The sequence below is a fragment of the Bubalus kerabau genome, chromosome 3, assembly GCF_029407905.1.
Source record: "Bubalus kerabau isolate K-KA32 ecotype Philippines breed swamp buffalo chromosome 3, PCC_UOA_SB_1v2, whole genome shotgun sequence".
Taxonomy (NCBI): domain Eukaryota; kingdom Metazoa; phylum Chordata; class Mammalia; order Artiodactyla; family Bovidae; genus Bubalus; species Bubalus kerabau.
This window is the reverse complement of record NC_073626.1, coordinates 93,524,925-93,550,803: the sequence shown is the minus strand read 5'-3', so window position 1 is coordinate 93,550,803 and position 25,879 is coordinate 93,524,925. Positions and strand designations below refer to the sequence as shown.

General features: G+C 39.8%; 2 protein-coding genes and 1 long non-coding RNA gene across 3 annotated transcripts in view; 1 reads left to right on the top strand and 2 right to left on the bottom strand.

The window, feature by feature from the left end:
• The window catches only part of NR4A2 (nuclear receptor subfamily 4 group A member 2), a 37,182-nt gene extending 11,760 nt beyond the window's left edge, over positions 1-25,422 (bottom strand). The window contains exon 1 of the mRNA XM_055572525.1: positions 25,270-25,422. The gene's annotated coding sequence lies outside the window, so the exon portion shown is untranslated. The remainder of the gene's footprint in view (positions 1-25,269) is intronic.
• On the bottom strand, positions 7,001-8,694 carry LOC129647280 (spidroin-1-like). Its single transcript, XM_055574435.1, has 3 exons — positions 8,599-8,694; positions 7,505-7,931; positions 7,001-7,357 (listed from the first exon to the last, which is right to left on the bottom strand). Exons 1-3 carry the CDS (start codon positions 8,692-8,694, stop codon positions 7,050-7,052), a joined length of 831 nt encoding a protein of 276 aa, XP_055430410.1. The 3' UTR covers positions 7,001-7,049.
• On the top strand, positions 12,800-23,235 carry LOC129646415 (uncharacterized). The gene is made up of 5 exons (XR_008711908.1): positions 12,800-12,899; positions 13,087-13,301; positions 13,523-13,704; positions 18,952-19,057; positions 22,696-23,235. It is a non-coding gene; the product is annotated as an uncharacterized LOC129646415 (long non-coding RNA).
• Positions 25,423-25,879: the final 457 nt, after the last annotated feature.

The window sequence follows — 25,879 nt, the reverse complement described above, 5'->3', positions numbered from 1 at the left end:
CTCCAAACACAAATATGCAGATCTTAAGGAGGTGCATTACCTCCACACGCTTCTCCTCCCTTAAACCATTTTTAAAAACAATTGGCTTTAGCCCGGAGTGAGTCTGCGGACAGTTTGAAAATTCTGTCCCAGTGAATGGAAAAGGTGTGCTGGAGTTCTTAAAGTGAACTCCAAGAAGACAAACACTGTAATATGAAGCATTATTCTGTCACAGCAACCTGTCGAGTCTGGCTTCTTGGTAGCAGAGCCTTCGTTCAAGTCTTTCATGTACCCAAGATCGAAGAGCAGTTTTCACAGCAGCTTATTGTTAACAATTATTAGCAACTGGTAATGAATCGGATATAACATCAACATGCGAGGGGAAAGATGTGGCTTTTTGGCCTTCTTTTCTACAATCCATATGAGTTCTCTCTTCCTCAAATCCCTATTCTACAATAGCTGCTAGGAAGTGTGTCTTCTTATTAAGACACATCAGAATCAAGACCGATAGACTCTTAAACCAATTATTGGGTAAGCTGTTTTTTTGGGTTGGCGTTTTTGGTAGGGCTCACATGTGCTCCGGGTGGAAAGGATCCGGTAGACATTAGAAAGTGTAAAAAAGAACCACCACGCTCAAAACACGAGACTCTTGTGTCCCCAACAGATTCTCATGAAAGGCAGGTCTCAGTAGAAGGGCCAATGTCTGTAATTGACTGATGCTGTCAGTAGGGGGCCTGACTCCACAACATTCAGGATGATCCATCACACAAATACATGCACAAGCACACACACACCATCACACAAACACACACAAGCACACACCGTCATACAAATACACGCACAAGCGCGCGCGCGCGCGCGCGCGCACACACACACACACACACACACACACACACACACCCCTAGCTATTTACTACTTAGGTCAAGCTCCAGGAGATCTTGCAGCAGGCCCAGACATTCATATTCTGCTGGAATTCATAAATAACTACAAATCTTTGATTCTCTTCTATTTTTCTCAAAAAGGGAAACAGTTTAACACTGAAATTAGGTTCACAATAGGTTTTATTTCCGCCCACCCATATTTAACTCACCGTCAGGTCACAGAGGAAAAAAAAATCAAAATGGTAATAAAATCTTTCATTTTATCACCAAGCAGTTCAAATTGGCATATAGTTTGGAAAAATGAAAGCATGTTTTAAAATCCTATGATTACATGTTTAAATAAATTATAGTTTATAAGAGGATTCCTGTGGGTGTATTTGCTAGTACATAAGAGAATGCTTTTGTGCACAGAGGTTTAATTACACATATAATGGAATCAAAATGTAGAATTGAACAACCTTTTAGAAAATGTTCAAATGATGCTCTAGGCTAAAAGAAACTGAAATTCTGCATTTATATGACTGCAATCCTGCAAGATTCTTGAACGTAAATAGATTCTTGAATATAAACTACTTTATAACTCAATTAAAATGACAATAATGTTTCTTTCAGGGCCCAGAATCTGATATAACTTTAAATTACTGCCATGTATAAATACATAAAGTTACCCCAAATGAAGGTCAGTATTTTTAACAATTTAAAATAAATGGGAATAAAAACTGATCCTACCTGTAAGAGCTCCTTTTTTTGAAACCAACTAAAATTACAATATTATTATTTCTGTCAATATACAGTATTAGATGACCTCAGAAAAAGCACATAGGAAAATAATATTATCTTTTATGATATTAGCCAGTATGAAGCAGAACATATTGGTGTGTGTGTGTGTGTGTATATATATATATATATATATAACATTTTCATAAAAAACTATGTAAATAATACATACTCCAATCTAAATCTAAGCATTTTATTTTATGCAAGGCTAAGCAGATTATACTTAATAAAATTGAGATTTTTGGTATGATTTAGAAAGCAAATATGGATTTAATTCTTAATTCTATGGAATCCTTAATTCCATAAGGATTTTCTATCATAATGCATGGGAAAGGGATCTTCAGGGATTTATTTCACTATTCTCCCCAAATGTACTCAGAGTAGCCCTTAGCTCTCACAGTTAAAATATAGTAAACAGACACAACTGTTATTCTATAAGAATCAAGGTAACTTGAAGAAATTTCATAACATTAGTTAATGGAATCTATGTTAAGCATAAAAATGAAATTTATTTTAGGTTATATTTGGACAAATTTCATGTAATTTATTGTCATTCAGTTTTATATTAGTGATAGAAATTTTCACTTTGAAAAAAATCTCAGTTTCTGAAAATACAAAATCATTTTTTAATATGGAAGATTTCCAGTTATTTACTTTGCCATTTCACTTGCATTAAAAAGATATTAATCAGCCAATCATTTTTTCCTTTTCTATGAGATGCCTAGAGAATAAGTAAAATGCTTAGCTGGTAATTTACATTTTGGGTAGTTGTGGCTTTTACTCAGTTTTACCCAGCCCATTTTTCATCCCAAATCACTTAATCCAAAGATTTTAAAAATTGTTTCTTACTTTGATACAGAACTCAGTTCTCGAAATGTGTAAAGATGTGAAGAAGAAAACAGCTCTCATTTTTTCTAGAAGCATCTACTTGTAAATTAAAATTATAAAACTGAACATATGGTAAAACCTCATGCCACTCAAAAAGTATTTTGCATAATAAAAATCCTTCATCTTTTCTCTAATTCTTGACTCTCAGTAACTATCTCCTAAATACTTTTAAATTAACCACTTAATACTTTTTTTTTGTTACTGTGGTAAAACACACATAAAAATTACCATCTTACAATTTTAAATGTACAGTTTAATCGTGTTAAATACAGTCATCCTGTTGTGCACCCATCACCACTACTTACCCCCATAACTCTTAATCTTCTAAAATTCTAACTCTGTAACCATTTAATAATTCTCCATTCTCCCCTCCTCCCACACCTAGCAATCTTCAATATTTTCTTATGTAAGACTTCTTTTTGATTAAGCAAGGAAGGGTTACTTTGGTTTTAGATTTTATTGCTAATTTCGCTAAACATAGGAGTCATTAAAAAGTACAAAGTACTGAAAAATGCTTTAAAGGTTCTGAGAATAAGGTGCTATATGCTAAGAAAACACCAAGGGCATTTGAAATTGTAAAAGTAGCTAATAACATCAGTAACCATCATAGTACTATGTAGGATTTTCTTTTAGTAGATAAAATACATACACTTTGCAAGAGTCTTCATTGTATATAACAGCTAGCTAGTTTTTAATTTTACCTTTAATGATAAGATAACCACCTTTTTTCACCAACTTTTCAATTTAATAAAAACTGAAGGTATATTATTGATATATTATGACAAAGACATATATGCCCTCTTCTTCAACATAATTCTGCAATTAACAAGCCTACAATTTTAACATTACAAAAGTTAACTTATAGCAAGGACCCTTATAGTGATAAGTAATAAATCTAATTACCATATTCTTTGAATAGATGTAATATAAATTTCATTGCTCACTTAAAAGTTCTAAAGTTAACAGCATAAACTTGAAGTTGAGTAATTAAGTAATCCTTATATAGACACTTATTAAAGTATTTATACATATTATCTTAAATCTACATCTATCATTTTGCCAATTAAAATTAGGACTTTAATTGCAATTAAGTAATTTAATTGCCAATTGAACAGCAAAATTGCTAAGTGACTAATTTTAATGCCTATTTTAATTACCAATCATGACTGGGGAGGGAGCTAATCAAGTTACATCAAGCAGTACCAGAGTAATGATGTGAAGAAAAAAAAAAAAAAAGTAGAACAAACATTCAAGTCTACATGCTTTAAAAAAAGAAACATAAATAAATGCAAACACAATCTTATAAATGTACAAAAATACTGTATTTCAATATCTGAATACAGAACATGGAATTGAACAAGATTAACTAAAGAAGCCTCTGTCAATCTTCAAAGTAAGGAAAATCAAATCAAATTTTTATGTATTTGCATGCCCCTCACACTAACCCAGATAAAAACAAAGCTGCATATAGTTGAGAATAAAAGACTGTTTCCTGCTTGGCTGGTTAAATATTTACAGATTGACAGTTTAAAAAAAAAAAAAAATTTTAATGAAAGGTTATAAAAGAGAAGCAAGTTTCCAACACAGCAATATGGGTTTTAAATTTGAAAAGCAAACAGGGCCAGTGCAGTGGGCCTGTATACTCTTTCCTGAGGGCTCTCCTCCCCAGCCCCACCCACTCGAATGACGTGTTCTAATAGAGGCCTAATACCTATCCATAACTTGTCCCATATTACCTTGAGAAAGGCGTAAATCTGTCCTATCTTAAATAATTTAAAATACATTCATAAGTAAAAAAGATAAGAAAGCACCGAGGATTACATCACAATTAAAATTACTCAGAGCATGGGGAATATACCTTGTCCTGATAGTATTTCTTCACTTTCAATTAAAACATACTTGCCAGCTCAAGGTAAACCAGCAGGCAACCAGAAATACTGATGAAAATCTTGACCAATACAAACACATTTTCAAAAGTTTTCACATTCAAACAAATTCTCAGATTAGCAGTATGGAAGGGCCATATTGAAAGAGGGAGGTGAAGTTGGGAGCTTAAAAATTAGAAAGTGATTCCCTCATAGACAATAACAATGCCAGTACTTTCAAGCTAGAGGGATCGCCTTGGCAGCCAGCCACCTCATCTAGAGTAACAATGGACATCCATCAAATCTTCACTTCAAATAAGTCATGATGCAAGATGCATATCTTGTTTTTGTTATTACATATGTATACCAAATACACACATAGTTTTTGTCCACGAATGGGCCTGAAATTATGAACGATGTATGTAATACTTTAACTTGAGAAAAGGCAAATATTGCTGCTTAGGATTTTCCGTACTAATGGACTTGAATTGTGAAATAAAGCACAGCAGGACTTTCAGCCTGGCTTTTGAAGAACGAAAACGTTAATAATCACCGGGCTTGACAAAAGCCTGCAGTATCTGCTCATGACAATAACAGCTTTATAAGGCGAGTTCTGTGTGACTGATTAAAGGACACACTCACAACCTATTCAGGAGTCATGGAGATGTAGTCATGATTAACAGCCTCACTACAGATCAAGGTTAAAACTCATTGAATGCTGATGCTACAGAGAAATACAATTTCAGCCATTAAAAGATTACCCAAAAACAGTCTCCAGTAACGGTTGTCATAACTCAGATATATCTTATTTTGTTCTGTATAAAATTTTCTATTTACATACACAAAAGATCTTATATTATTTCATAATTATCAAAATCATTGCCCGAACTCAAGCACTAGGTAACAAATCATCACCTATTACAAAAAGAAAAAAAGGAGACGTTATCTTGTAATATAAAAATGAATTATGAAACTTTTATGACTGAAAATATGTTTTCAGACTAGGTCTATTTTGTGTATTACCCTAGTTTATCAGTTCACATGAATTAATGTGGTTTATGTATTGTTGGAAGCAAAATCTTTTAAAAGATAGTACGCCCACAGCTTTCATACATCCCTTAATAGGAAAAAGTTTTTAAAAAGTTGTAGTATTTTACTGTTTTTACACTTAAGTTTCTTGTCTTGCAATGTTGCCTCTCTGTATTAGTGAAGGAAAAAGGAGGGATACAGCAAAAGACAACCATGTTTATAATCTGAAATTAGAGCCAAACATTTTATTAATCACCAGGATATTTTTAAAAAGACCTGGGAAATATTACAGGATCATTCTACTAGGATCTAACAGTGACTTCAGTATGCTGTCACTGACATGTTTCGAAGAAAAAAACCCAAACCACCAGTACCACCACATACAGAATTCAAGTTCAGGTGGGTTGCCGGGGAGGGAAGATAAACTATTTTGCTAAGGAAGTCATTATATTTCATATTTCTGAGTACATTTTTGTAAGTTACTTTCGTAAGAATGAAGTATTAAAAAAACAGAATTTCAAAGAGTTAATAAATGGATTTTAGGAGTTATAGTGAAACGATTCACAAAATAGATTTTTCTTGGGAGTCCTTTAATTTGGGGAGTTCTTAAAGTATGGCGTTCCTGATGATTGGTCTTAAGTAACTAGCTCTGGAAATCGTATTTTCTATTTCTCCATACTCTCTTCAATTAGTATTTGGTCAGCTGATTGACAATTACCAAAACAACAGTTTCGCTAAACTTTTGTAACTATAAGCCGGGGGGGGGGGGGGGGGGGGGGAGGGGAGGAAGGACAATACAGAAAGGGATTTTTCAGCCAGAGTGGTTTGACAGGGCCCCTCACACTACAAATAGATGTTATAAAATTTGAAATGTAGCTCTGAAGTTCAGTTCATACCACAGGAACTGTGGGATGCTATCTTCCTGTTGTTATAACGTATCAGGTCAAGGGATATAAATTGTACCAGGTAATTCATTTTGCCGTTCAGAGAGTCATTAAGTTCCTCCCAGAATATATGTGATTGATATCCCTGGAGGTGAAAGGCTAACGGAACCATATGGCAACATGTTGCATTCCGTATGCTATCTGCCCATCCGTGCTTAAGATGCCATTAGCAACATCTGTACCTAACGGAAATCCAGCTGCGCCGACGCCGGCTGACGGAATTGTACTTGGGGGGAAATCTAGCTTAGCGCCATTAACTTGAGACTCAGAGTCTACCAGGACGGATGGAAGCTTTCACAATTAGACGAGACGACACAAATGCTTTATTAAAGTTTAATTTTGAACTCCCAATTAGCGAAACTGCATTACAAATCGATTGCAATTTCCTAGAAGGCACAGCAAGTTCTCTGCCTGCCTGCCACGTGCGAGAGGCTCCAGAGCTAGCTTGCCCAGCTCCCGACAGCTGAAAGGGGATGGTTCAGAGCCGATCTCCGTGTCCCGGGAAGTCCCTAAAATCCTCGCCAGCCCCTCCTTCCGCGGGGCGGGGGCGGGCGAGGGGAGGGCTCCAAAGTCCCCCGCGAGGAGAGTGAGCGGCAGGGGGAGGGGGGGGGGCGGCGGCGGCGGCGGCGGCGGGGTGGGGGTGGGGGCCTCTAGCGTCCTGGCCTCTCGAAGGAGCCTCAGCTAGTCACGCAGAAGTTTCTCTTTCGCTTCTCGCGCCACACACCCAGGTTGGCTTCCTGCGCGCCGGCCAGCGGGGCGGAGAGCGGGGAGTGGAGGGGAGACAGGAGTCCCAGAAGGGCTGCCCGGCGTCCACACCCACCCCAGCTCCCCTCCCCTCCCCCGACCCAAACAAAGCCCCCGCTCCTGGTCCAGGATACGTTACCTGCCCGGCGCTCCCGGCCCCTCGGTCACCGCGTCCCCCGCTGGGCGCGCCTTGGGCGGGTCCCGCTCCCCGCGACGCACAAAGCGGTCGCCCCCGGCCGGCTAAAGCCCCTTGTTTCGTCATGTTGGGGGGCCAGAAGGGAAAGCGGGGGAGATGGAAGCGGTTGGGGCGAGGGAAACTTAACTGATTAAATTTTTTAAAAAGAAAAGAAAAAAGCAGCTGGCGGGGCCCGGCCAGGGGCAGAAGAGGCCGGTTACCTTTCGGGGGGTCGCGGGCGAGAGGAAGGGGGGTCGGGGAGCGGCTGCCCGCCCTCCTCCCCCGGCCCCCAGCGGCGACGGCAGCTGCACACACAGAACCCCATTGTCGCCGGCGCCCGACGCGCAGCCCCGCGGACTCGGCCCCGCGGCCAAGCGCGTCAGCGGCCCCGTCAGTCGGGCCGGGCTCCGTGACGCGCGCGCAGCCCGCGCTATAAATAACCCGCCGCCGGGCGGCCCGGGCTGCTTTCCAGTGACGCCGGGGCGAGGCGCGGGAGGAGGAGGGCGAAAGGAAACAATAAAACCGCCCGCCGCCCTCCTCCTCGGCTTCCCTCCGCCCTCCCTGACCGCCCTCGGCCCTTCCCTCCGTACTCTCTTGTCCCCGCCCCGGCCTGCCCTGCCCGAAGCGGCGCACGCGAGTGGGAAGGACCTAGCAGAGCCGGCGGGAAGACCCGGGGTCGAGACCCATGCCTCTCCTCCCGGGCAAGAGGGGCCCTCCTTCCACACCCGGGAAAGGGCTGGCGCCGAGAACTTGGCAACGAGTTAACAGGTCGCTGAGTTACTCCCACATTGATTTACACAACTTGATGCTTGCTCCGCTTTCTCACATCCCTTTCTAGTTCAGGTCCGGTGTGTTTGTGGCAATAAATCCTTTATTCAAAACAAAAACTTCCCGTTAAACGTCCTCATCTAGCATATTTTAAAGTATACGCGTATGTTTGCATCTTATTGAGTTCTGCCTACAACCTATCTGGACAGTATGCTTTTTTTCCTAAATTCCACAGGGATTACTTAAATATGTTTTTATGGGGCCAGGCCTGTGTTACTGTTTTGATTTGGGTAGTTGTATAAAGTGTGTAGTAGAATCAGCGTGGGCGTGAATTCCATGACTCACGCATTTAGTCCTAGAGCCTTTGTACGTGTCTTTTTGGCCTGAACATACCATAGGCCTTGAACATAGAACATTTGAATTTTCCAAAGTCTATAATCTTTCAACGTCCTAGCTTTCATCAGTGCTGCCATTTAAAGGGGGCTTTCTCTATAAGTAATTTTTTTTTTTTTTTTTTTTTGCCCTCGGGACTTTGTGTTCTAGCTACCATATTTAGGCCATTCAGTCCCACATCCGGACACTCCTTTCTATTATGGTGCCCATATACAATTGGAGGCAGTCTGTTTGTTCCAGGAACCACCATTTAATAGACTAGTAAGAATAGTTCTTCTTGAGCAAAAGATCTCAGGTGTATGAACTCCACATTTTCTGGGATGCTGATATGTAATTTGCAGAAGTCAGCAAAGTTTTGAAGTGACCAGGCATGGATAGAGTGAATTAAAGGGGCTGAGAAAGTGGTTCTTGGCTCACAATCAGGACAAAATATTATAGTGAAGAATTGCCTGGGCCAGTTTTCAGGTTTTAATTATATTTTCATTGTTTCTCTCTATGCCTTCTTGCAGAAATTAGTCTGTCTCTGCTTCAGATTCCTCATGTCCAAAATGAAGGACAAGTGGTTTCTAAGCCCCTTTCAACACTAGCATTGTAGGGGACTAAAGGCTATAACTGGGTTCAGGTGTAAAGTTACTAATGTGTCTTATGGAAAAAAGGTAACCAAATATAGAATTATTCAGTCTTCTGTAGTTTATTATTTTGTACATTTTTCAGAAAGAAAATATATTAGGACTACTAAAGAAAAAGAATGAATTCATCTCTACCACTAAAACTATATTAAGAGGAAAAAATAGTTGTCACTATTTGCTTTGTTCAAATGACAGCAAACACAGTTATGGTCTGATGATGTCTTAGGCCCTTTCCAATGTTATATTCACCACGTGAGCGAATAAATTATGAGTAGCAAATATTCAAGGACCGCTTTCTCCAATTTTTCCCCCAAACCTGGGTTGTATGGTCTTTAGGAGGAAGTTTTCAGTTGAAAGACACTAAATTGTTTATCTATCAGCAGTATTTATGAGATAAGCAAAAGTTATCTCATTGACCACCAGAGAGTCAAAATTTACCTCATTCTCCTGTCTCCAGGTTGGTGAAGGCAGAAAACATAAAAGCAGAAGAAACAAGTTTAGAGCCAAAGCATTTGCTTCACATAGACACCACCAAAGTGTGATCACAACTAAAAGTTAACCAGTATTTTCCCGGTTCCAAAAGCACATCTGTCTCCCGTTTCCATAAAATGTTCTGTATCTCTGATTTAATTTCATCTTAAAGTTCTTTCTTCTGGAGCTTATAAAGAGGTATTTTTCTTTCACTGCTACTTTTCTGAAACTTCCAATTTCTCACGTAGTTTTAAACTCTCTTGCTTATTTCTTATTCTTTTTTCATACAGCCATGGAATGGAACTTAAACTTTTAGAGTAAGAGAATAGATTAGGGGGGGTGGGAAGATGGGACAAATTAAGAGAGTAGCGTTGAAACATACATCTTACATTCAGTTCAGTTCAGTCGCTCAGTCGTGTCTGACTCTTTGTGACCCCATGAATTGCAGCACGCCAGGCCTCCCTGTCCATCATCAACTTCCGGAATTTACCCCAACTCATGTCCATCCAGTCGGTAATGCCATCCAGCCATCTCATTCTCTGTCGTTCCCTTCTCCTCCTCTGTCGTCCCCTTCTCCTCCTGCCTCCAATCCCTCCCAGCATCAGAGTCTTTTCCAATGAGGAGTTTCAGCTTCAGCATCAGTCCTTCCAATGAACACCCGGGACTGATCTCCTTTAGAATGGACTGGTTGGATCTCCTTGCAGTCCAAGGGACTCTAGAGTCTTCTTCAACACCACAGTTCAAAAGCATCAATTCTTCTGTGATCAGCTTTCTCTACAGTCCAACTCTCACATCCATACATGACCATTGGAAAAACCATAGCCTTGACTAGACAGACCTTTGTTGGCAAAGTAATGTCTCTGCTTTTTAATATGCTATCTAGGTTGGTCATAACTTTCCTTCCAAGGAGTAAGCATCTTTTAATTTCATGGCTGCAATCACCATCTGCAGTGATTTTGGAGCCCCCTCAAATAAAGTCTGACACTGTTTCCACTGTTTCCCCATCTATTTCCCATGAAGTGATGGGACCAGATGCCATGATCTTACATTACCTCCTGTAAAATTAGATAGCCAGTGGAAATTTGCAGTGTGATGCAGGGAGCTCAAACCTGGTGCTCTGTGACAACCTTAAGGGGTGGGATGGGGTGGGAGGTTGGATGGGGTGGGAGGTGGGAGGGAGCTTCAAGAGGGAGGGGTCATGCCTATATCTATGGCTGATTCATATTGATATATGGCAGAAACCAACACAATATTGTAAAGCAGTTATCCTCCAATTAAAAATAAATAAATTATAACTTTAAAAAAAGTTTAACAGAGAATTAGAGTATCCAGACTAAAACAGAAACATGCCCAATTTTAGAGAGGTGAAAAAAAGCTTAGTTCTAGGACCAGTAGAAGTACAAGTGAAACAATCAGTTTTCTCAACGTAAAAGCAAAAAAAAACCCCAGAACCATCATGCTGAAATTTGTAAAAATAAAAGTAGGAGACTGAAAATTTGACACCATAAAGCTTGTTACAGTTTTTTAAAACAATGTTTTAGCATGTGGACATTTCTCAATATTTCCAAAGTTTCTGTGTACCTGAAGTTAAATCCTTTGAAAAGACTTCTCTAAGGTAACAATATTGAAGAATTTATTAGAGAAACTATTGTGCAGTCTTGCCTTATTACTCAGTTAATCCTGATCTATGTTTAGAGAGGCGTGCCAGCCAGGTTGAGGCTTCAAAGAAATGAGCACAGCATTTGCTGTTTCCCGTGCAGTAGTGCAGTAGAGATAGAAAATAGTTTGGGTGATAGAAAATTCATTTTGGACACTATCATTGAAGTCCTAGTATAAGCCAATGCAGTAACCTTTAAATGGATAAACAGAAGCCTAACAATAAAAAGCTACTGGATTCTCAGTATTCCAAATGAAAGGGGCAAGCAAGGTTATAGATCTAGCAGCTTTCTGCGTTTAAAAAGCCAAAGAATAAAGGTAGGTGGTGTTCTTAAAAGAAGGTTGACTAAATTCAGCAAAATTAACAGGGCTTCCAACGTCAGTTCAAAATATGAATATACATATATAACTGGTTCTTTTTTTTTTTCTTCTGATTTCAATGATTTATCCCCAAGTTGTAGAGCCTTTGGTAACTCCTTGATGGGACCCATTATAGACAACTTTGTTTTTCCTGGATAAATTTGATATAATATAAATTATATCAAACCTGGATTTGTTAACAGTGAATTTTTAAAAATTCTTAGTGGAGGCTTCAGGGTCCCAGGCCTGTGTGCTCTCTGATTCATTCCTGGTTCTTCTTTCCCCGTCTCTGGTCTGTAATCACAGAGGAGCTGATCCTGCAAGCAGCATTGCCTTGCCTTCCCTGAGGAACTAGTGCCAGCTGGGTGTGACCAGTGGGAAGCAGGAAAGGAGACAGCTGGAGGATGGGGCAAGCATAATATTCCTCATCTGCCCCCTGCTCTGAAAAGTGAAAGTGTTAGTCGCTCAGTCCTGTCTGAATCTGTAACCCCATGGACTGTAGCCCACCAGGCTCCTCTGTCCATGGAATTCTCCAGGCAAGAATACTGGAATGGGTAGCCATTCCCTTCTCCAGGGGATCTTCCTCACCCAGGTATTGAACTTGTCTCCTGCATTGCAGGCAGCTTCTTTACTCTCTGGGCCACCAGGAAAGCCCAAATGCCTTATGACCCTTGACCCTGGGCTCCAGTAACATCCCCTTTTCCCTTTATTCCTCCCACTTAAGAATTATAGTTGTTTTATCCTATTTTTTAGGATAGTTGTTTTATCCTAGAGTCACTCCCTTCTTTGGGGGCTCTCTTCTCCCTTTCATTGCCTATTTTTACAAATTCCTTGAGTTAAATTCTCCCTGTGTTGACTTCTTAGAGCAGTTTCTGTTTGGAGCCTGACTCTACATCCTGTTGAAAGGCATCAATGATATGCATGAAAAACTCTGTTACTCCTTGATTTTCTTTTGCTGGAAATTCTTTATTTTAAATGTACTATTTAAAAGTACTAATGAAGGATTCAGTCCTCAAAAAAGCAGAAACCCCACACATTAAAAAAAATCAATTTTCCGTGGTCACAATATTCAAAACTATAAACACAAAATATTGTAAGCTTATATAAGTCAGATCGGAGCTATACTTAGCTGAGACTGATATATAAATTCCATCCTAAAAAGAAAAGTAGCATGTGATACCTGTCAGGACAATTACATCACACATTCTATATAAGGGCTACTCATTTACCAGCTTATTTGCCAGTGGTCTATCTATTTTCTCATATCAGAGAGAAAGGAAGGGGAGAGAAGGAAAGGAAAAAACCCAGAACTTTCTGTACTACCAATTGGAAATGCCATGTGAGTGAGTCCTTGGGATAATATTTTGAAATCTAAATTATGTTTACACTTTTCTCCTCCTTGTATTTTCTGCTATTGCTTCTCTCCTCCCTTCCCACGTCTGTAAGCAGGTCTCCTGCTAAACGTTCACTGTCCCAAGACATGGAAAAAAGAAAGGCAAAACAAAATAATCTATTCATGCTTCCAGCTTTGTTTTATAGAATCCTAAATTATTAGGGAAAAGGGTTTCCGGACAGAACCTGAAGGAGCTTCAGAATGGGCTAGTGTTTCCCTGAAAGTAGGAAGAGGATACCCACAGGCACATAGAAGGGGAGAGAGAAACAGCGTGATGAATGTCTCCTGAGGAAGAGACAAGGGGCTGGGAGCTGATACTGGAGGAGTTGTGGAAGTACGGAATCCAGGGTAGGTGGCAAACGAGTCCCCGGAGGTCATGGTTCTAGTATCCAGATGTGTCGTGGCAGATGAATCATCACACAAATACCACCTGGACCTCATTCATCTGTACCAGTGCTTACTTTAGTTATTCCTTATGTTGACCAATCAGCACCCCAAGTAGCCACAAGGACAGTTAGGATATGTGTGGGAGCCACCAGGAATGATCTCTTCCTTTTTTTTGTTCTTAGCACTTCAGCATGAAAAGATGAAAACTGCCACAAATGCAGCAATGCTACAATGCCACAAAACTGCTAGCAAATGCAGCTGACACAGAGAAAATGGATCCAAGAGATGGAGGGGAATTGGGAGTTCAAGACTTGAGCCTGGATCAAGCTTTTCCTGAAGCTCATGAAACCTATCAGATTCTCATGTGAGTAAATCAGTTCTCTTTTAGCTACAGTCAATTGGGACTGAATTTTCTGCCATTTGAATTGGAAAGAGATATACTTGTCTCTAATACCTACTTGTTCAAGGCCTTAGTGCTGGGACAGAAGTGCACATACAGAACTTACCCGATGACTAATATTGATGAATACACATAGGATAGAATTTATTATGTTACTGTTACTGGGCAGGGGGGAGGGAGCATTTCATATTGTCACATAGGGAGTGGCATGTCAAAATCAAATAGGAATGCCCATTTTGGGGTAAACCTCTTTCCCTGGGGAGCAGAAGGTAAAGAATCTGCCTGCAATGCAGGAGACATTGGGTTCAATCCCTGGGTGAGGAAGATCCCCTGGAGAAGGGAATGGCTCCCCACTCCACTATTCTTGCCTGGAAAATTCCATAGACAGAGGAGCCTGGTGGGCTACAGTCCATGGGGTCGCAAAGAGTCATACATGACTGAGTGACTAACTCCAGGGAGGATGAGACTCTTCTTGTCACAGAGACATTAAACCCTTCTACCATCACAACAGAGAGTATAGTGGTAAAAGCCGGAGACAGGAAACACAGCAACCTTTTTGGTCCCTGTGTATCTCCCACCTTTTTACTTGTTGATGCACCCAGCCTCAGCTCCCTTTCCTAATCAATGAAGACTGGTTCCCCAAGTTGCCTGTGTTACTTCATGTATTAGTACCTTTGCACAAGCTCTTTCCTCAGGCTGGAATGAACTTCCCATACTGTCTACCGTTCAGTACTCAGATCAGGGGCTTTAGCTTCTGTGAAATTTTGCCTAACACCAACACTGCCATGCTCCCTACACCTCCCACCTACACACTCTAAAATTGATCAGTTACTTGTCATACTCTGTACATCTTTCTGTTGTGACCCATATTCAATTTTTTGTTTATTTCTCTATCTCCCCTCTTAAACTGACCTCTATAAGGGCAAAAATTCTCTCTAATTTATCTTGAAATTTTTAGGACCTGCCCATTAGGCTATCTACAGTTATTTGTAAATAGTGGAAATCATAGACTACATTAAATAAATGAATGTGGAAGCAGAAATAGTCATACATTTTTACAGCTGAGATCTTAGAGTCCACCTTATCCTTGTGAATGAAAACATTTATCATAGTAACAAGAATAGCAAAGAAATAAATTCTAAGAGACTGAAAGGTTTAATTTTATTGGAACCCATCACATGATAGCATTCTTTATTCTTGAGCAAATTGTAACCATATATTACAAAGTTTAAGAATTCTCACTTTTTAAACTTTGGCTAAGTTGCTTCTCTTTTTAAAATTTAAGACGTTCTTTTCCTTTAAGTATTTTATACCTATAAGTATTTAATACTCCAGGGTATAAAACTGCTCCCTAGAACTATGCAATATTTGTGATTATAAAATATTTTAGTATAGCCAAGAACCAAAACATTAGTTCACATAGCAAATGAAATCAGATACTTAAAAGAGCCAAGTTAATTATACCTGGAAAAAGACCCTCCCTCACTTTGCACACACACACACACACACACACACACACATGACATTTGTATCTATACTCTTTAATAATTCCATGATTTCAACATCTTTGTGTAGGAAGGGAGTTGCTGTCACTTGAAAAGGTTACTGTGATGCATCCTGTTTCTTACAGACCTATAGGAATCTGGGCATAGTTAGAAGCAGGAGGATGAACAAAGTGAGAATCGACATAACTGAATAAAAATGTAGCCAGTTATCTCCATTTAAGGTAGACTCGGTGCAGATTATGTTATATTTAGGGAAATTTTTTTCTTCCTTAATATGAATTGTCTTTGATAATTATTATTTGCCTTTGGGAGATATGCTTGTGTAGAATTCAGTGGATGACCAAGAAGAATAAGGTGGCAAATCTTCACTGCTACCAGTGGGCACAAGTTGAAATGCAAACTCTACAAGGAGCTGTGCTGTTAGAGACCCTCTATAGTGTTATTTCATAATGCCGAACTCAGTCTTGGGAAAGGTGTTGCTGCAAATATGCAAATATAATAATATCCTGTGGGTTGCATTGATTGGAAAGAGGGCTGGATCTTTCATGAAATTAAACTACCATGAGTAAGGCAAACCATGGTAAAGATGTGTAGTATAGAGACCTGAAGACAGGCACTCCCCGACGGTTTGGTGGTAAAGAATCCGCCTGCAAGGCAGGAGACATAGGAGGTGTGGGTTTGATCCTTAAGTCAGGAAGATGGAAACCCCTTCCTATTCTTGCTTGGTGAATCCCCTGGACAGAGGAGCCTGGCGGGCTATAGTCCAAAGGGTCACAAAGAGTCGGACACAACTAAGCACCAGCACCACATTTTCTAAGAGGAGAGTCAATTACCGTGGGACTTGAGGCTAGCGAGCAAAGGCTAGGAATCAGGGTGTGCTCTTAAAGGGATCTCTGTAAGTGGTAAGGTTTTTATTGCTCTTTTCCTTTAAACTGTTGGAAAGTTTTATTTCATAGACAGTTTATAATCTATCCTTTGTGTTGTAATTTCTTTCATTTGTTTCTCACCTTCAGTCAGTATTAACATCTGCACAGACTTGAGTGGTGGTGGGCGTAGGGGGGAGTATGGGACAATCAAAGCAAAGAGCACCGCAAATTATAACCTTCTGCACATCGCATTTCCCTGAGGCCAGGATTGTGATCCCAACGTCTGGCAAGTAGCAGGCAAGTGAATGGTGGCCTCTGAAGGCAAAAGAGGAGAACAAGGCCCTGAAAGAGCTGTAGATGCACAGACAACTCAGGAGAGGGGGGCAGAAACTTTCTTTGCCAAAGCTGTCAGAGCTTCTTGTCCATTCTAAGTCTAAACATTGTATCCCCTCACCCATATTTCCTTCCTCTCAAAATCTGACCATCTCCTCCCTCTTCCTTCACTTTTTATCATTTTTTACTTGAATTCTGACAACAGCTGCCTATATTGTTTCCTACCACTAGTGCTTCCTTGCCCTAGTCAGGTTCTGCTCAACAAGACTGCCATGGGACTGCCATGGTTGTCTTTCTAAAGAGTGTTGGCCTTTGACCTTCCCCAGTGCTTGGCCAATACCTCCAGTAAAAACCTTCTTTCTGCTTGTTTACTGTCCTTGGGATTTCTATTGAAAGTTGCACTTTTCTTTCAGAGACGTAGGTTTTTCAAGCTGGTAGCCATTTGTTCATTAAGAGATGCCATTAGAGTCATTTGTCATGCTAAGAGGATTTCATTTAAAGATTTACCTACTTAAAGATTACTCAAGTTTTCAGTATTGAGACAGATGGCAACACAGTAGAAGCTTGATGTGATGTCTTGGAAAATCTGTCAGTTTTGTTTGGGAAAGTAAATGTTCATATAGTCAAAGGCTTTTTTAGATAATTCCATAATCTCATCAAATATTTTTTGTCCTAGATGAATCTATAGATGGTAATGTGGGCCGTGCTAGAGACCATGGTGGGGTCTTTGAACACAGATTTTGAATACAAATAGACCAATTTGGGGGCTCAAGGATCTTTACCACTACATTTTGTCTTTATCACATTACATCTGGGGCTTTATTATACACAAAGCTCACTTAATTTCCTGGAAGTTAGTTATTTATAGCATTTTCAAAAGTCTTCTATGAAGTTAAATTCATACCCACATTTCTAATATGTGTGATGGTTTATAAAAACATGGAAAAGGAAGAAGGAAACAGAAAATATGCTCCTCTATCCCAATAAGTCATACTATTGAAAAGGGACCCAGACATAGCTTAGAAATCCAGTCTGGAGCTCCCATTATCCCTCTCTTTTCCTATCTTTGGTCTTTTTTTTTTTTTTAATATGCTGGGTCTTTGTTGAAATACTCTAACTTTGCATAGGCGCTGGAGAACTCAGGCTAGGTAGTTGCCCCACGGCATGTGAGATCTTAGTTCCCTGACAAGGGATCAAACCTGTGTCCCTGCCTTGGAAGGTGGATTCCTAACCACTGGACCACCAGCAAAGTCCCTTTGGTCTATCTTGAATGATCTATCTATATCTTAGAGAAGTATATCACTGATGTCTTCATATGTGACATTGGTAAAAATTTCTCCTATATTAACAATGTTGTTATAATACATTCAACTTTGATATTTAGTTTATGTGCCTTAAATCCAAAAGCTCTTCTTCACCCACTGCTGCCCACGTATGCTGACAACTCTTCTGATCCCAGCAGGAGTAACAGATTTCATTTCTTAAACATTGCAGAACTACAACCAGAGTGTTATTATTAGATGAAAGATCTCATACTGGCTTTGCAATAGGGAAAAAAGAAAGAATCGAGATGAAAAGAATCTAGGCTATTTAAAAATGCCCCACATTTTCAAAACCGTAATTCCATTTGGTTTTCAAAGGTAACATATTCAAATGGCTCAAAATTCAAAAGGTAAAATTACATCCAGAGAATAATTTCCATCATATCCCTGTTCACCTGCCATGAAGTTCAGGCTAAACCAATGTTTTAAAATGTTTGTGTTTTCTCCCAGAGATAGTCTACATGTATACAACCAAATGTGAGTTCGCACATTTGTTTAAGTATGTTTCTTATCTGTTTTCCCTTAACAGCTTATTTGGGAGATAGTATTGTATCAGTACATAAAGGGCTTTTACTTTTTTCTGGTTGCATACTATTCCCTTGCAGGAATATACATAATTTATTTTATCAGTACCTAGTAAATGAATATGTAAGCTATTTCTAAAGTTTTGCTAACACAAAGAAATCCCTGCACCTACATCATTTGCTTTAAGGATAGAGATTTCTTTAGTATAAACTCCTAGACATTGAATTTCTTGCTTAAAACTATAAATTTTTAAAGAATGTAATTTATTCAATTTTTTGAATTGTGATAAAAATTCAAAAGGAACAAAAGGATAAATCTTGAAAAGTAAGTTTTCCTCATGCCCCCTTTGCCCAACCCCACACTTCCTTTCCCCAGAAACAAATATGTCATCAGCTTCTTGTATATCCCTTCAGAGACTTACTCACACACCTAGCACACACATGTACAGACTCCTATGCAGGAGAATGTCCACCTGAGAGAATTTAATGTATTTAGGCAAATACGTATTTTCTTCAAAATTGTAGTCTGCAGAGATCATAAGACTCTTGCTAATATGGCTGACAGCATTCAGTGTAACCATTTAAGTCAGGGACATATTCTTTTATTGCCTCATGCACCATCAGCATTTAGAGTAATTCTACCACTTTTATCTGTGCACAGCTGTTCTGTGTGGAGGGAAGGAAGCATATGGAATAAAGAGCCTTGCACTGTCCTCAGCCAAAAACTGTCTAAGGAGATCTGGTATGGAGTTTGACTTGTGCAAATGGTGAGCCATAGTTACCCTGTAATCCTGTACTCTTATCTAGGGCTTCTCTGCCCCTTTTTCTGTGTTGGATTCTCTGTTCTCTCTGCCCATGTACTTCTCTTTTTCTTAGTGTTCTCCCCCAAATTCTCCTCCCTGCCAACATACATTCTCTTTCTCTGAGTATATCTTCCAGTAGACTCAGAGCAAGAGTGTCTAGCAGGTAGATTTTTAAAGATCCTACATTTCTGACAATCTCTTTATTCTTTCTTATAACCTAATTAACAGTTTGGCTGATAATACAGTTTTAGGTGGGAAATACTTTTTTTCAGAAATTTAAACTCGTTGCTCCAGTCCCAGTCTTACTGTTAAGAAACGCAACACTATTGTGATTCTTGACCTGATATTTTCCTCTCTAGAAACTTTGGTGATCTTTCCTTTGTCTTCATTATTCTAAAATTTTCCAGTGTTAACACTCTGATGTGATTCTGTTTTCATCCATCATATTGAACACTGAATAGGGCTTTCAATTTGGAAATTAATGTCTTACAGTTATGGGGAATTTTCTTGGATTATTTCACTAATGATTTCCTCTTGTATGTTTTCTTTTTTCTCCATTTCTGGAAATATCTTAATTATATATTATACGTTAGATCTTCTGGTCTAGTGCTTTAATTTCTTATCACTTTTATACTTGTTTTTATTTAATTTTGTTTCTGTTATATTTTTAAAGAAAATTCCACACCTGTATTTTCCAATTGACAGTCTCATAAACTTAATTTTTAATTTATTTTTATGGTTGCAAAATATATATAACATAGATTTACCATTTTAACCAATATTAGGTGTATGGTGCAGTGGCATTAAGTAAGTTCACATTGTTGTGCAACCATCACTACCATTCACCTCCAGAACTTTCTCATCTTCCTAAACTAAAACTCTGTACCCATTAAATTACAACTCCTATTCCTTCCTTCCCCAAGTCCCCTATCCCCTCTGCATTAGAGATTTTCTCAGATGTCTTATAATCCTTGATTTTCTGCTTCCAGTTAAGAATGAAAGACTAAAAGCTGATTGGGAGCTCTGAATGCATACACCCATATGGAACTCACTGATCATGAGCTTTATTGCAAGGTGATCTGGAAAGACTATTTGTTGGATATCCTGGTTAGCTATAGTTTTAGATCTTTCCAGGTGGAATGGCCAGGTATTAGTCCACCTTTCTGGTTTGTGGAGGGTCAAGATTTGGCTGCCAGTGTCCTGGGAGCTGAGCGGAAAAGGGGCTTGAAGGGATGTTTTCAATAGAATATTAGGTCTTCAACTGTGCCTGGCCTCTATAAGTCCAAAATAACATGAGGGACTTATTCCAAAGTGGGGAGAGTCAATCTTCCTTCGGCATCAGTTTGAAAAGGAATTAACAGAGAGAACTGCTCCTTGGTCAGCTTTCACCCAGTCCTCCAGGAGACCGTCCCTCCTTCATTTTCAGTTTCAGAATTCCCTAGGGCTGTCATTTCTTGGAAGATTCTGTTGTGTTAATGGGGGTGTTTCTCAGCTTTCTCCCTAGCTAACTTAGTTTCCTCTCTTTGAGATCTGCTAAGTCTGTCAGATTTCATTCACCTATTTTCCAGTTTTCAAAAGTATGTTGCTGTCACCTCTCTTCCTCCTTGTTTTTTTTTTTTTTAAGCTTTTTATTTTGCATTTCGGTATATAGCCAATTGACAATGTTGTAATAGTTTCAGGAGAAGGGACTCAGCCCTATACATATATGTATCCATTCTCACCTTACACCCCCTCCCATCCAGGTTGCCACATAACATTGAGCAGAGTTCCCTGTGCTATACAGTAGGTCCTTGTTGGTTATCCATTTTAAATATAGCAGAGTGTACATGCCAGTCCCAAACTCCCTAACTATCCCTTCCCCCTATCCTTGTGTCTTTAAAAAGATTTCTTTCACCGGATTTCCTGAAGTGTTGGCAGTTAATGTGTGTGTTCAGTCCTTCCTTCTACCCCACACTGGCACAGCATATTTAATGCTTGCCTGGAAAAAGAGGATAAGGATCTCCTTGATTCAACAAGCTTCCAATAAATTTAGGGATTTGGAAATAAGTTTTATGCCATTAACTTAATATTGCCTCATTGAAAATTCTCTCACTTCCTCATTTTAAGGAAATATTTAGAAATTGGTTTATTTCTCCACCACTATGTTACTCACCTTGGACCTAAATCATGAAGTGCCTATTCTACTAAGGCAGTTGACATGTCAGGAAATAAAATCTCCTTTTTGAAGGTGTAATCAGTCCATAGACACACTATTAGGAGGAATAATCATTAAGAGAATTATATTTACTTATGGTGGATTTTAAATTATAAATTATTTGTGTAATTTGGTTCCCATTTATCAATAAAGGGGCTCCTCTAGTTTTTGTTTTTTTTTTTTAAGATTCACATATTTTCTTTGAGGTCATTGCAGTTTGTCAAAGTAGTGTTGCACCTAATGGAAGTGAAATAAACTTAAAAATAAAAATAGCACCTGTTTATTACTCAGATATATCTGTTCCCTCTGCTTCATTTTAGTCATAGCTATTTAATTTCCTGAAACAAAAAACAAACAGATTTTTCACTAATGTCAGTACTGCAGAGCTAGCATGGGAAAGAAGAGCCAGCTGTACTCGATTTCATCTTATGCATCATCAACAAAATTGGCAGCTAGGTTCTGATTTCAGAGCCTTTATGGTTAATGATGATGTACAAGCTGTGCTTGATTTTCAGATATAAGCCTAGTCTTTGCTGACAGAAAAATCTATTTTTGATTTGTAAATTGAGCAAATCTGATGCAAAATTATTGATGTAGGATAAACGCAGTTCATGAAGATAGCATTTTTAGACTTACATTTCTAACCCTAAAACCACTCCAGTTCATTATTATTATCATCACTATCATCCTTATAAATATTAGCATTACAATGATGGTAACTAAGTATTTAACTAAAACTGCAGTTAAGTTTTGTGATTCATATATTGACGAGTATACTAACTTAAGAATATGACTGCAATGAAAAGAAGCAACAGAACTAATTAGCAATCAATTCTCTTAGCATCCCTATTCTGTGTATAAGACTAATTCAGAATCATGTTGCAAGAGATTATGGGTAACATCTGATATTATGTAAAGAATGGTGGAGCAAATAGGTGTGAAAGAGGGAAAAAATGTTCTTTGATTGTAAGCTCTTTGACAATAGCAATTATAACTCAGTCATTGCTTCAAGCAACTACTATACTTTTTGAATTCATGCAACTCAATTTTATCATACTTGCTCATGTAATGCTGTGGAATTTTTTAATAGAAGCAGCAATATTGGCGTAGTGCAAATTATGGAGCTATGAAATCTTGTCTTAGATGTTCTCTTCTCTTGTCCCTAGTTAGGAGCCCCACAACACACACACCATCCACCCCCCAACTCCTGTTCTTTTATGCTTCCCTGTTTCCTGGTGGTACTGCTCCCAAACCCCTGCTCAGGGTTGCTCCTCCCTTATTCCATACCTGTCACTCCTCAACCTTATCAAAACTTATCTGCCCTTTGTCCCATTCTTTTAAGATTTTGCAAGGACACACATGTTAAGAGCTTAAAAATATTTATTTTCTTACCATGTTATCCTTCTAGGAGTACAGATTTGCATTTTTAAGAGGAACTCTTGAAGACCTATTGCCAGCAGTAGAAATGTCACATCTTTCTGTCTGTCAAGAGTGGCAAAAATCCATATCCTACAATAACCGGCTTTTACTTATTGATTCTACCCAGCCTAAAATGTGTGTTTTTGAAGCATAATGAGATACAGATTAAGAGCAAGGGCTTTGCAGTCAAATGGATCTAATTTTGAAACTAAGCTCTGACACTTATTAGCTGTTGGTCATAATTTACTTGTCTTTAAGATGGGATACCAATAGCTACCCCTTAGGGTTGTAGTGAGATGTAAGTAAATGAATGTAAGTGAGATATAAATGAATGTAAATGTAAGTGAGAAGTAAGTAAATGAATGCATATAAAATTATTACTATAAGGTTGAGAAATAGTGGAAGTTCAGTAATTGGGAACTGCTATTATTATTTGCATAATTCATTTATTCATATGTAACATAGTCTTCTAAATTGTTGCTTTTTCTTAATCTCAAATACTGGTTATATATAAATATACCTAAATAAACCAATAATATGTAAGGCTTTGTTTCTTTAAGACTTTGCATATAATAATCACTATGCTATGCTATGCTATGCTATGCTAAGTCACTTCAGTCGTGTCCAACTCTGTGCGACCCCACAGACGGCAGCCCACCAGGCTCCCCCGTCCCTGGGATTCTCCAGGCAAGAACACTGGAGTGGGTTGCCATTTCCTTCTCCAATGCATGAAAGTGAAAAGTGAAAGTGAAGTCGCTCAGTCGTGTCCGACTCCTAGCGACCCCATGGACTGCAGCCCACCAGGCTCCTCCGTCCATGGGATTTTCCAGGCAAGAGTACTGGAGTGGGGTGCCATCACCTTCTCCAAATAATCACTAAACAAATATCAAATTTTATTTAATTCGCCATGAAATGTCTTTGCTTACAATATGTATTTCTTATAAGGAAGAAATGGTTTAACTGCTATATTTAAAATGGATAACCAACAAGGACCCTGTATAGCACATGAAACTCTGCTTAATGTTGTGTGGCAGCCTGGATAGGAGGGAAGTTTGGAGGAGAATGGATACATGTATATATATAGCTGAGTCCCTTCGTTGTTCACCTGAAACTATCACAACATTGTTAATTGGCTATGCTGCTGCTGCTGCTAAGTCGCTTCAGTCATGTCCGACTCTGTGCAACCCCATAGACGGCAGGCTCTGTGCAACCCCATAGCCCACCAGGCTCCCCCGTCCCTGGGATTCTCCAGGCAAGAATACTGGAGTGGGTTGCCATTTCCTTCTCCAATGCATGAAAGTGAAAAATCAAAGTAAAGTCGCTCAGTCGTGTCCAACTCTCAGCGACCTCATGGACCGCAGCCTACCAGGCTCCTCCATCCATCAGATTTTCCAGGCAAGAGTACTGGAGTGGGGTGCCATTGCCTTCTCCTAATTGGCTATACCCCAATATAAAATAAAAAGTCCAAAATAAAATATAAAACAAATGGTTTAAATAAAGAAAAAGATAGGTTTTCACACCAATGTACTTTAATTGAACCAAACCATTTTTTGTGGTTTTTCTTCACTAAGATCAAGTGAAATATGCACCATCTCTTTTGTTATCAGTAAAACAGAAACCTTACAAGTTATAAGCAATAAACCAGTATCCTAGGGCCCAATTTACTACCGCTGCTGCTGCTGCTAAGTCGCTTCAGTCGTGTCCGACTCTGTGCGAACCCAGAGACGGTGGTCCACTAGGCTCCTCTGTCCCTGGGATTCTCCAGGCAAGAATACTGGAGTGGGTTGCCATTTCCTTCTCCAATGCATGAAAGTGAAAAGTGAAAGTGAAATCGCTTAGTCGTGCCTGACTCTCAGCGACCGCATGGACTGCACCCTACCAGGCTCCTCTGTCCATGGGATTCTCCAGGCAAGAGTACTGGAGTGGGTTGCCATTGCCTCCTAGATGTTCTTGCCTGGAGAATCCCAGTGACGGCTACAGTACGTGGGGTCGCGAAGAGTCAGACACGACTGAGCGACTTCACTTCCACTTTTCACTTTCATGCATTGGAGAAGGAAATGGCAACCCACTCCAGTGTTCTTGCCTGGAGAATCCCAGGGATGGTGGAGCCTAGTGGGCTGCCGTCTATGGGGTTGCACAGAGTCGGACACGACTGAAGCGACTTAGCAGCAGCAGCAGCAGCAGATTACTAGCAAGGTACAACATATTACACTCTGGGGTCCTAAAGAGTTAATTTATCCTTATAAAGTGCGACCTGGCTTATTATCAGGAAATAATTTAAACATACCAGGACCCAGTGACCCCACAGAGACTGAGTCAGAATTGTATTTGAGTATCTCCTGCAAAGGTTTGGGTCAGCAGTGGCCTGGTGCAGGGGCAGGGGCTCTGGGTGCAGCAGACCTGGGTATGGCATAAGCCCTCTTGGAGGAGGTCACCATTAACTCCACCATAGAGCCGCCAAAACTTACACAGGACTGGGAAACAGACTCTGGGAGGGCACAGACAGAACCCGGTGCACACCAGGACCCAGGAGAAAGGAGCAGTGACTCCACAAAAGACTTACCTAGACTTGCCCATGAGTGTCCAGGAGTTGTGAGTGTCCAGGAGTCTCCAGCGGAGGCGTGGGTCAATGGTGGCCTGCTGCAGGGTTGGGGGCACTGAGTGCAGCAGTGCATGCATGGGACCTTTTGAAGGAGGTCGCCATTATCCTCATTACCTCCACCATAGTTTGGCCTCAGGACAAACAACAGGGAGGGAACACAGCCCCACCCATCAACATAAAATTGGATTGAAGAGTTACTGAGCATGGCCCCACCCATCAGAACAAGACCCAATTTCCTTCTCAGTCAGTCTCTCCTATCCAGAAGCTTCCATAAGCCTCTTATCCTTATCCATCAGAGGGCAGACAGAATGAAAACTACAATCACAGAAAACTAACCAAACTGATCACATGGACCATAAGCCTTGTCTAACTCAATGAAACTGAGCCATGCCCTGTGGGGCCACCCAGGATGGGTGGGTCATGGTGGAGAGGTCTGACAAAATGTGGTCCACTGGAAAAGGGAATGGCAAACCACTTCAGTATTCTTGCCTTGAGAGCCCTATGAATTTCATGAAAAGGCAAAAAGATAGGACACTGAAAGATGAACTCCCCAGGTCGGTAGGTGCCCAAT